The sequence below is a fragment of the Haematobia irritans genome, chromosome 2 (assembly GCF_050003625.1).
Source record: "Haematobia irritans isolate KBUSLIRL chromosome 2, ASM5000362v1, whole genome shotgun sequence".
NCBI classification, from domain to species: Eukaryota; Metazoa; Arthropoda; class Insecta; order Diptera; family Muscidae; genus Haematobia; species Haematobia irritans.
Window position 1 is genome coordinate 111,718,003 of NC_134398.1, and position 12,926 is coordinate 111,730,928.

General features: G+C 33.4%; 1 protein-coding gene across 2 annotated transcripts in view; it reads right to left on the reverse strand.

The window, feature by feature from the left end:
* CLIP-190 (Cytoplasmic linker protein 190) overlaps positions 1-12,926 on the reverse strand; it is a 316,617-nt gene that overhangs the window by 48,434 nt on the left and 255,257 nt on the right. For both annotated transcript variants that reach the window (XM_075295900.1, XM_075295899.1), the window contains exon 7: positions 2,732-2,897. In XM_075295900.1, coding sequence (XP_075152015.1) covers positions 2,732-2,897 — 166 coding nt within the window. The remainder of the gene's footprint in view (positions 1-2,731; positions 2,898-12,926) is intronic.

The following is a 12,926-nucleotide window of genomic DNA, read 5'->3' on the forward strand; positions in this document are numbered from 1 at the left end:
TTGCGTTTCCAATGTTTGATGTAGTGGGCTCGGAAGAGCGACTTTGATTTTTTTTACTTTTTCTGTGCCTCTGTACTATCCAGCCGGTTTCACGAGCAAGCTCATCTTCATCGGTATAATATTCCATGGGTTGATCCATTTGATTTTCTGGTATAATTTGTGTACATACCTGGGCCTCATCTGCAAAACGTACAGTTTTTTCGGAATTTTTTTGTTTTAGTAGTGCAATTTCATTTTTTAGTTGAGCGTTTTCATCAGCAATGTGATTAACGATTTCTTCTAATTCTTTAATTTTTTGATTAAGGTTTAAGTTTTCAGCTTCTAATACTTTGACTCGATTAACTCTGAACTCTGACAAGCTAGTTCTGGGGGTGCTTACTGGGTTTTCCATTGTAGTTGATTTATCGAAGACACAACAACCCACTAACTTAACGAAGCACTATGTGGCAACGTAAGTGGGGATTAGTGTTGTACGACGATTTGGTGTATTATTTAACGATATGGCAATCTCTTAATGTATCAATTGCCACTATTTTGAACGAAGATAACAGATGTATTTTGTTTATGTTTTTAAGTCTTACTGTCTCTATCAGCGAGTATAGTTTATAAATTGTTTTTGCACAAATTGAGTGTTTTTATTGTGAAAATAGTTAAAAATGTGATTAATTTATTCATTAAATTAATGAGAATTAGCGCCGCGCCGTACATATTCACAACGTTGGACACGGGACAGATCTCGGTACGATTTTAATGATGCCTTAATCAGCAAAATTATTATGAAGCGAATAAAATTTGAACAAAATTTTCTATAAAAATAAAATTTTGACAATGATGAAAATTTTATTATGAACCGAATAAAATTTTAACAAAATTTTCTCTAGAAATAAAATTTTGACAAAATTTTCTATAGAAATAAAATGTTGGTAGATTATTTTTGGCTCTAGTGGCAACCATGATTATGAACCGATATGGACCAATTTTTGTGTGATTGGACCAATTTTGGTATTGTTGTTAGCGACCATATACTACCACCACGTTCCTAATTTGAACCGGATCGGATGAATTTTGCTCCTCCAAGAGGCTCCGGAGGTCAAATCTGGAGAACGTTTTATATGGGGGCTATATATAATTATGGACCGATATGGACCAATTTTTGCACGGTTGCTAGAGACCATATACCAATACCATGTACCAAATTTCAGCCGAATCGGATGAAATATGCTTCTCTTAGAGGCTCCACAAGCCAAATCTGGGGATCGGTTTATATGGGGGCTATATATAATTATGGACCGATATGGACCAATTTTTGCATGGTTGTTAGAGACCATACACCAACACCATGTACCAAATTTCAGCCGGATCAGATGAAATATGCTTCTCTTAGAGGCTCCACAAACCAAATCTGGGGATCGGTTTATATGGGGGCTATATATAATTATGGACCGATGTGGACCAATTTTTGCATGGTTGTTAGAGACCATATACCAACATCATGTACCAAATTTCAGCCGGATCGGATGAAATTAGCTTCTCTTTGAGGCTCCGCAAGCCAAATCTGGGGATCGGTTTATATGGGGGCTATATATAATTATAGACCGATGTCGACCAATTTTTGCATGATTGTTAGAGACCATATACTAACACCATGTACCAAATTTCAGCCGGATCGGATTAAATATGCCTCTCTTAGAGGCTTCACAAGCCAAATCTGGGGATCGGTTTATATGGGGGCTATATATAATTATGGACCGATATGGACCAATTTTTGCATAGTTGTTAGAGACCATATACCAACACCATGTACCAAATTTCAGACGGATCGGATGAAATATGCTTCTGTTAGAGGCTCCACAACCCAAATCTGAGGGTCCCTTTATATGGGGGCTATACGTAAAAGTGGACCGATGTGGCCCATTTGCAATACCATCTGACCTACATCGATAACAACTACTTGTGCCAAGTTTCAAGTCGATAGCTTGTTTCGTTCGGAAGTTAGCGTGATTTCAACAGACGGAGGGACGGACGGACGGACATGCTTAGATCGACTCAGAATTTCACTACGACCCAGAATATATATACTTTATTGGGTCTTAGAGCAATATTTCGATGTGTTACAAACGGAATGACAAAGTTAATATACCCCCATCCTATGATGGAGGGTATAATAACTTTTAGTTTGGTTGCTTCACTTTTATTCATAGCATGCTGTCACCCAAATGAGAAGTAGCAAAGACATGCTTTAAAAATTGAATAAAGGAATACACTCAAGCACATTATCAAAGACAATTTTATGTCGCGAACGGAAATTTTACAACTTAAATGAAACTTCATGAAACTGAATACACCTTAAATAATAAAGGGTATAATATATATCCTTGTCGTGCAGCTTTATATTATTATGTCATTCGTACATTCTCCATTTCTTTCGTAGTCAATAAAGCATATATACAGCGACTCACACGTCTAACCGAACGCGTGCAGCTTCAAATTAAAATTTATGATATATATGTGAAAGATAGAGATAATTTATTATTATCCATTATTATTATTTATTGTTATTAATCCAAATGCCTTATTTAATTTAAAAGCAGCATACATAACATGACGTTAAGGAAACTGCTCCTGTCTAACTAAACGCTTCTGAGAAACCTTTGCTGTTCAGATCTAAAATTGTAGGTCTAAAATCATTGTATATTGCCATTTTTAGTTCAAATTGACAAATGTTACTTACCTAATGCCATCAACAGAACCATCATTTTTGCCCGTACCGTCGTCGAGTTCAATACCACACCAATTTCCAGAAGCGAATTGTGTTTCACCCAAGTAGCGAAGAATGCCAGGACGACTGCCAAAACCGGAAGACACAATAACACGATCGCCAACAGTCAAGCCATTTTCTTTTGGTAGATGAAGATTGGATAATATTTCATGACAATAGATCTTGAAATTTTATGGGATTGTAATGTGATTTGATTCGATTTGCAAAATGATACCACAAACTTATTCGAGATCTTTAAAGTTCGAGGTTAGTTAATGTATATTTTGTACAACATCGTTGTAGCTTTAACTAATTCGCTCAAATGTTTTAAATAATTTTTGTTATATACTATTAAATATGTTGAGTTGCTTGCACTCATACACGCAAAGAAACAAAAAACGTTTGGAAAACGTGTATCGAAAACGTTTTTCGTTTGTTAGAATTTTTTATAAAATCGAATAATTTCTTCTTACAGAAAAAGTTTTTATAACTCGTTTTTTCATATTTTTAATGGATAATTCTAGCTTTGTTTGCAAATGGTACAAACTAATTATTTTTTTTTTGGAAAAAAATGCTAAATCCATTTTAGAAAAATTGCGATTTTTTGAAAATATTTGAGGTTAAACGATTCAGACAAGATGCATTAAAATTCGTAAACAATATTTTTATACCCTCCAGCATAGGATGGGAGTATATTAACTTTGTCATTCCGTTTGTAACACATCGAAATATTGCTCTAAGACCCCATAAAGTATATATATTCTAGGTCGTGAGTCGATATGAGCATGTCCGTCCGTCCGTCTGTTGAAATCACGCTAGCTTCCGAACGAAACAAGCTATCGACTTGAAACTTGGCACAAGTAGTTGTTATTGATGTAGGTCGGATGGTATTGCAAATGGGCCATATCGGTCCACTTTTACGTATAGCCCCCATATAAACGGACCCCCAAATTTGGCTTGCGGGGACTCTAAGAGAAGCAAATTTCATCCGATCCGGCTGAAATTTGGTACATGGTGTAAGTATATGGTCTCTAACAATTATGCAAAAATTGGTCCACTTCGGTCAATAATTATATATAGCCCCCATATAAACCGATCCCCCGATTTGGCTTGCGAGGCATCTAAGAGAAGCAAATTTCATCCGATCCGGCTGAAATTTGGTACATGGTGTTAGTATATGGTCTCTAATGACCATGCAAAAAATGGTCCATATCGGTCCATCATTATATAGCCCCCATATAAACCGATCACTAGATTTGACCTCCGGAGCCTCTTGGATGACCAAAATTCATCTGATTCAGTTGAAATGTGGTACGTAGTGTTAATATATGGCCTCAAACACCCATGCAAAAATTGGTCGAAATCGGTCCATAATTATATATAGACCCCATATAAACCGATCCCCAGATTTGACCTCCGGAACCCCTTCGAAGAGCAAAATTCATCCGATTCGGTTGAAATTTGGTACGTGATGTTAGTATATGTTATGCAACAACCATGCAGGAATTGGTTCATATCGGTCCATAATTATATATAGCCCCATATAAACCGATCCTCAGATTTGACCTCCGGTGCCTTTTGAAGAAGCAAAATTCATCCGATCTGGTTGAAATTTGGTACGTGGTGGTAGCATATGATATTTAACATAACAGTCCATAATCATAAATAGCCTCATGGAGGAGCAAATTTCATCCGAGTCAGTTGAAATGTGGTACATTGTGCTAGTATATGGCCGTTAACAACCATGCCTAACTAGGTCCATATCGGTCTATAGTTATATATAGCCTTCAGATAAATCGATCCCCAATCACAAAAAAATGGTCCATATCAAGTTCATAATTGTATATAGTCCCCATATAAGCGACCCCCATATTTCAATTCTGGCTCTCTACCACGTATGGACTAACTCACAATTTAGAAAACGATGTTAAGAAGTTTTAAGATACCACAACCCAAGTAATTCGATTATGGATGACAGTCTTTCGTAGAAGTTTCTACACAATCCATGGTGGAGGGTACATAAGATTCGGCCTGGCCGAACTTACGGCCGTATATACTTGTTTTTTTTTTTTTGGAAAATATCACAACATTTTTTAATTCACATCCAAAACACTGAATTCGGATCATATCTTAGTAGTGATGCAAGTTCAGTGTAACAGCTGTTGAAATGTAAACGTCTGTCCTATGACAAGCCCACGCTAGATTCATCCCTTCTGCACCACTACCGGATCCAAAAAGAACATTTTAACTACGTTTTAGGCGACACTTTATTGCTGGATAATTATAGTAACTTTTCAGGAAACATACCACCCAACATAGATCGAGAATGCAGATCTCTTTTATGGAATTAACTATTTTATATTCTATAAGAAAGCTACACCGAAAAAAATAAACTGTTTTATAGGAAGAATAAACTAACTCGTACGAAAATTGAACTAAATTTTGGTACACATTTTGAGATTTCCTCAAAGCGTTGTTAAAACCAGGAAAATTTAATGCCCTATTGTACGTTTTAACTACAGTTCACGCTCTAATAGAAGAAAATATTAACTAAAAGTTAAGAAGAAAATCATTGGCGCCAAATAATGACCATTTTAACCATACAGTAGTTCATTCTTACTATTTTTGGAAATCGTACATATTGAACTTATGTGTACGACCATCGAACTTTATAGTTCATAAAATATTTAGTTCATAAAATATTTGAGACATACTTAAAAAAACGAAATATTCGTTTTTTTGGGCTGTGGAAAATTTCGCAAAAAAATAATAAAACTTAACTACTAACAAGTAATTTTTTACAATAAAAAAAGTTAAATTTAGCGTTAGTTTAACTACGGAAATTTTTTTCTGTGTATTCACGAAAAGATACATCGCACTTTTTATACCCTGCGCCACACTGTGGAACAGGGTATTAAATATAAGTTAGTACATATGTTTGCAACACCCAGAAGGAGACGAGATAGACACATGGTGTCTTTGGCAAAAATGCTCAGGGTGGGCTCCTGAGTCGATATAGCCAGATTTAGATATATATATATATATATATATATATATATATATATATATATATATATATATATATATATATATATATATATATATATATATATATATATATTCCGATATGGACTTATATGACGCCAGAAGCCAGAGTTTTACCCTAATTTGCTTAAAATTTTGCACAAGAAGAACAATTAGTACTATAGTCAAGTGTGCCAAATTTTATTGAAATCGGTTCAGATTTAGATATAGCTCCTATATATATCTTTCGCCCGATATGGACTAATACGGTCCCAGAAGCCAGTGTTTTACCCCAATATGATTGAAATTTTGCACAGGGAGTAGAATTAGCATTGTACCTATGCGTGCCAAATTTGGTTGAAATCGGTTCAGATTTAGATATATCTCCCACATATAGCTTTCGCCCGATTTACACTCATATGACCACAGAGGCCAATTTTTAACTCCGATTTAATTGAAATTTTGCACAGGGAGTAGAATTAGCATTGTAGCTATGCGTGCCAAATTTGGTTGAAATCGGTTCAGAGTTAGATATAGCTCCCATATATATGTTTTTCTGATTTCGACAAAAATGGTCAAAATACCAAAATTTTCCTTGTTAAATCGCCACTGCTTAGTCGAAAAGTTGTAAAAATGACTCTAATTTTCCTTAACTTCTAAGACATATATATCGAATGATAAATCATAAATAAACTTTTGCGAAGTTTCCTTAAAATTGCTTCAGATTTAAATGTTTCCCATATTTTTTTACTAACATTGTGTTCCACCCTAGTGCATTAGCCGACTTAAATTTTGAGTCTATAGATTTGGTAGAAGTCTATCAAATTCCGTCGAGATCGAGTGATATTTAAATGTATGTATTTGGGACAAACCTTTATATAAAATTTAGAAAATTTAGATCTACAAAGTGGTGCAGGGTATAATATAGTCGGCCCCGCCCGACTTTAGACTTTCCTTACTTCCCAGTCAGAAATTTACGATGGTTATAAATATTGAGCGTTGTAACAGCGTTGGAACCCAACGTTGAAACAACGCTTGCTAAACAAATTAATTGACGGTTTTTAAATAGTAAATTTTCCATAAAATTATCGTTGAAAATGCATGTTCCATCAATGTCCAATGGTTTTTAATGAGTAATGGAGGTATAATTGTTGATAGGAATTGATTTATAATAGGATAATGTGCCTTTATCATATAAAGTGAATATGTACATTAACAGTGAAACCACTAGGAACAACAATTTGGGTAATTTTACAAATGAGTAGAAAGTTTAAACTAAACGCTGACATCACGCCAAAACCCAAATATAAGTACTTATTTATCGACTAATTGAAGAAATTTTGTTAGACATAATTACTATTTTTTCACATGTTAAGGTGAGCATTAACTTCGAGTTTAGCCGCTTAAATCGCTAAAGTGAAAACTAAATCAGTAAGAAAAATGCACAAAATCATACATATTTGTTGCAAATTTTATTATAACTTGATGGGGAAAAGCCCAAAGCAAATTTTCACAAAGTTCGTATTCCTTAAAATGGATTATTAAAGAAAAGTAATCGTGAAAAAATGACGTTTTTATCGCCTAAACTCGAACTTAATACCCACCTTTAAAGAAAATTTCATTGTTTGAAGGAAAAAATTGGAGTTCAGTATTGCAAGAATGTTATTTTGGTGCATTTGGGGTAAAATGTACAAATCTTTTGGCGCATTTGGGGTAAAATGTACAAATCTTAAGAAATTCTGAAGTGTTTTGTGTGAAATACGCACATTTGTGTATAACTTTTTCCCTTTGTTAAGTTCATTTTAGTTCATTTAAACTTTTCCAAGAGTGAATTTTGAACTATTACCTATAGGAAATAATAAAGACATATGACTAGCCCCTAAAATCACAAAATTTTCACGATTACTTTTCTTTAATAATTCATTTTAAGGAATACAAACTTTATGAAAATTTGCTTTGGGCTATTCCCCATCAAGATATAAAGAAATCTGCAACAAATATGTATACTTTTATGTCTTTTTTACTGATTTAGTTTTCACTTTAGCGATTTTTGACCATATTAAAATAATTTTTTACCAATTATAAATGTCAATCTTAATCTTAGTTATGTATTTTTCCTATTAACGGCCATTTTCATGTAGCTCCGTTAGGCTTTAACTGCCAATTAACAGAAAGTAAATTGCAAATATCTTAACTGGCTACACGCAAAAAAATAATTCTTTCCTCCCAAACGAAATTTTAGACAAACAAAGTTCGTTTCTCATTTGCTTTTCGCTGTAAGGAAGTGTATTTGGAAGAAAAGTATATACTTTTTGTGATAAACGTTTATTCTTTTCCAGGATGTAAAAACAATTTCATAAAGCCTAGCTAAAAAAAAAAAACATTTTCTTGCTAATTGCATTGTCCCTCACATCTTTCTCACATCCACGAGGATTTTTAGTTCTTAACACCTTTTCCTGTAATACCAACAATGTAGAAGAAATTATACGATTTTATAAATTTTTAAATTTTTTTTTACCTTTCGCCTGGACGGAGAATCGAACCGCTGACCATGCACATTGTAAGCCAACACACTAACCACTGAGCTATGTACCTGTTATGGTCATCAATAGATAAATATCAATATAAGTTATATTTATATAGCATAGCTTGCGGCGCCCACGAACCGAATAAACAAAGTTTATTTAACAGAAACAAACACTTAGTTTGGCACCGTGGAGCAGTGGTAGCTACGTCCGACTCTCATGCCAAGGGTCGTGGGTTCGATCCCTGCTTCGGCCAAAGTTTTTTTTTTGCTTTTGTTTTTTTTTTTTTACATATATTCCAGATATATTCGGAAGATTCCGAAAAAATGTTCAACATTAGATTGTACTATATTAAATTTTGAACTGTAAAATGTGTCTTATTAAAGACCTAAAGTCAGAAAAGAACAGTGTTTGATATAAACGAAATGGACTGTGTTGTTATTTCAAAAATAACTTTTTTTATTGAAAAAATAAAAATTTTGTAACAAACGAATTTTTTTGGTGATAAAAGTTTAAAATTTTCGAAGCAATTCAAAAAACTCTAACAAAAGAAAAACGTTTTCGGTACACGTTTTTCAAACGTTTTTTTTCTTTGCGTGTATGGAATATATATGCAAGATGACAATTTCGTCCATAATACGGTTCAAAAGTTGGTTAGTTAACGGAACACTAACGGAGCTTTATGAAAATGGGGGTAATTGTTAATTGTTAAGTTTTCTGATGTTCCTTTGTAAAGTGTAAAACACTAATTTTGTTTTGTTTCAATAGCGGTTTTAAGGTACTGTAAAATTATAATTCTAACCCTCCTAAAGCATTCTAGAAACAATTGGAAAGACGTATGAAATGTTGTTTTTCAGTGCTTTTCAATGGTTGTAAAAACCATCGATACACCGTATAACGATGTTCTCATTTTGGGGTTGTCAAAGCGTTCGTTAAACCATCGGAAAAGCGTATAAAATATTGTTTTCATGACGCTTTGAAAACGTTGTTAAATACAATCGATACACCGTGGAATGATGTTATCATTTTGGGGTTGTAACAACGCTTTTTCCCACCGTGTATCAACCGTTCACAACGCTTTTCCGATGGTTTTTTTCTGACTGGGTTGTTTATTATTGTTTTATTATTTTATATCATTGAGCATTATGAGGCCTATGAGTTGTTATCAAAATCAAAGATAATTGAGTATAATAAGATTAAGCCTTGTGCTCTTATAAAGAGAAAACAAACGTCAACGTGTACACGCAAAAAAAAATAATTCTTTCCTCCCAAACGAAATTTTAGACAAACAAAGTTAGTTTCTCATTTGCTTTTCGCTGTAAGGAAGTGTATTTGGAAGAAAAGTATATACTTTTTGTGATAAACGTTTATTCTTTTCCAGGATGTAAAAACAATTTCATAAAGACTAACTCAAAAAAACATTGTTTTCTTGCTAATTGCATTTTCCCTCACATCTTTCTCACATCCACGAGGTTTGTTAGTTCTTAACACCCTTTCCTGTAATACCAACAATGTAGAAGAAAGTATACGATTTTATAAATTTTTAAATTTTTTTTACCTTTCGCCTGGACGGAGAATCGAACCGCGGACCATGCACCTTGTAAGCCAACACACTAACCACTGAGCTATGTACCTGTTATGGTCATCAATAGATAATTATCCATATAAGTTATATTTATGTAGCATAGCTTGCGGCGCCCACGAACCGAATAAACAAAGTTTATTTAACAGAAACAAACATTTAGTTTGGCATCGTGGAGCAGTGGTTGCTACGTCCGACTTGCATGCCAAGGGTCGTGGGTTCGATCCCTGCTTCGACCAAAGTTTTTTTTTTTGTTTTTACATATATTCCAGATATGCTCGGAAGATTCCGAAAAAATGTTGTACTATATTAAATGTTGAACTGTAAAATGTGTCTTATTAAAGACCTAAAGTCAGAAAAGTGTTTTATATAAACAGTGTTTGATATAAACGAAGTGGACTGTGTTGTTGTTTCAAAAATAACTTTTTTTATTGAAAAAATAAAAATTTTGTAACAAACGATTTTTTTGGTGATAAAAGTTTAAAATTTTCGAAACAATTCAAAAAATTCTAACAAAAGAAAGACGTTTTCGGTACACGTTTTCCAAACGTTTTTTTTTTTCTTTGCGTGTAGAGGGCTATGAGAAACAATTGTTTCATTTGTAAATTTTTTCCAAATTTTAATTTTCTATAATCGTTTTGGTATTGCTTTTGCGATTTTTAATTCAGAAATTTATGAAAAACACAATTGTTATAATATTGTCCGACGCAAACGGCAGTACATTTAGGAGATACGTCAGCGTTGCCAATTTAGCTTTTTTCCCGCTAGATTTGGCTTTTTTTGAAGACGTTTAGCGGGGAAAAAATGCATTTAGCTTTTAGCTTTTTTTCTGGCTTTTTTTCATGACCCTTTTATCTATTTTTGGCTTTTTTTATTTTCGACATGTTCCTATTGAAATATGGATAAAACTTCGTTTTTATCTAAGTCTTGCTGCCAGAATAAGGGTTTCCGCATATTTCAAAGCTCAATTGAAGCCTTAATAATTATTCCAGCCATTATGCGGGCATTTTTGCAGCAAATACACCTTGATGTAAAGTTTTTTTCCTCGTATTCATAAAAGTTATCGTAAACTTTAAATCTACTATTACCATACAAATTCCTTATATAAACTGTCAGTAAATTATTAGGAATAATAGCATTTGACTCGTTTATCCTTTTTATGTTATTTTAATACGTATTCTAAAGTTATTATGATATTACTAAATTAAAATAGTGGATGTGAATTGCTTTGTGCACTGAAAAAATATTGTCATGAGGCCAAAGATTTCATGTCTTTAAAATACGAACGCGAATTTTGGTTATAATAGCATTTGTGAATTTCTCTTATATGTTATAAACTGTTTTCCTTGTCCAAAAGCCAATAAAATCGTTTTGTCCTTATAGTTAAGTGATTCAACTTAAAAATGGGTATCTTTTCATGAAAGAAGGCTAGGGTCAATTCTAAAAAATTCTTCAAATTAATTAAATAGTCTTTAAATTTGTGGAGTTTTTGTATCTTGACCACAAACCAAAATAGCGTTCAAAAATAGAAGAGGTTTTTCAACATTTTATACACAGAATAATTTCTACTTAAAGTCGAGTCTGAATTTGGAAATTTAAGTTGTCGTTAGCACATTTTTAAAGCACTGTGATAGCTCATGAAGAAAAAGCTGAAAAAACGAATAAATTCAAATTTGACTCTGAATCAATACCAAAATCATTAGTGTACAAAATCTTTGGAACAGAACATAGAAATAATTAAGGAAATAAAGTTTTGAATGTGGTATTATTTTTTTAACATCAAAAAAATGCAATAAAAAATTCGTAGTGATAGGATCAAAATAAATCTGCTATTTATTAATGGAATGGATTTACATTTACGAAAATTGGACAATAGGTTTGTATGGGAAATTTTCGAATAAAAGTTATTCAGTATAAACTTGCAAGACAGTTAGAATGGGTTTTATTCTCTTGGGTAATATTAGGTGAAGAGTACACGTTCACGAATTTATCATTAATTCAGTTAAAACGAAATATATTGATATTTTCTAATGCAGTTCTATGCGACATTGGACTTGTTGACGATTAACCAGCTGATAATTGTAAGTTTACCGGGAAAAAAGTTTTTTACTAGGAAATATAAATGAAGGACTTGTGATAGTAATCAAAATGTATCGAGTATGCAAACAGAGCTAATATGACATAGATTTTCTTACAGTCTCACAGAAATGGAAATAAAATGAATACAATTAAAATAATATGCATTTTAAGTGAAATAAAGCCTTTAAGTTTGTTAAATTTCAATCAAAAATGTGACTTTTGATACAAAAAAATTTAGCTTTTTTTCTAGCTAAAGGGTGATTCTTTTGAGGTTAGGATTTTCATGCATTAGTATTTGACAGATCACGTGGGATTTCAGACATGGTGTCAAAGAGAAAGATGCTCAGTATGCTTTGACATTTCATCATGAATAGACTTACTAACGAGCAACGCTTGCAAATCATTGAATTTTATTACCAAAATCAGTGTTCGGTTCGAAATGTGTTTATCGACAAATTTTGTTCAGCGATGAGGCTCATTTCTGGTTGAATGGCTACGTAAATAAGCAAAATTGCCGCATTTGGAGTGAAGAGCAACCAGAAGCCGTTCAAGAACTGCACATGCATCCCGAAAAATGCACTGTTTGGTGTGGTTTGTACGCTGGTGGAATCATTGGACCGTATTTTTTCAAAGATGCTGTTGGACGCAACGTTACGGTGAATGGCGATCGCTATCGTTCGATGCTAACAAACTTTTTGTTGCCAAAAATGGAAGAACTGAACTTGGTTGACATGTGGTTTCAACAAGATGGCGCTACATGCCACACAGCTCGCGATTCTATGGCCATTTTGAGGGAAAACTTCGGAGAACAATTCATCTCAAGAAATGGACCGGTAAGTTGGCCACCAAGATCATGCGATTTGACGCCTTTAGACTATTTTTTGTGGGGCTACGTCAAGTCTAAAGTCTACAGAAATAAGCCAGCAACTATTTCAGCTTTGGAAGACAACATTTCCGA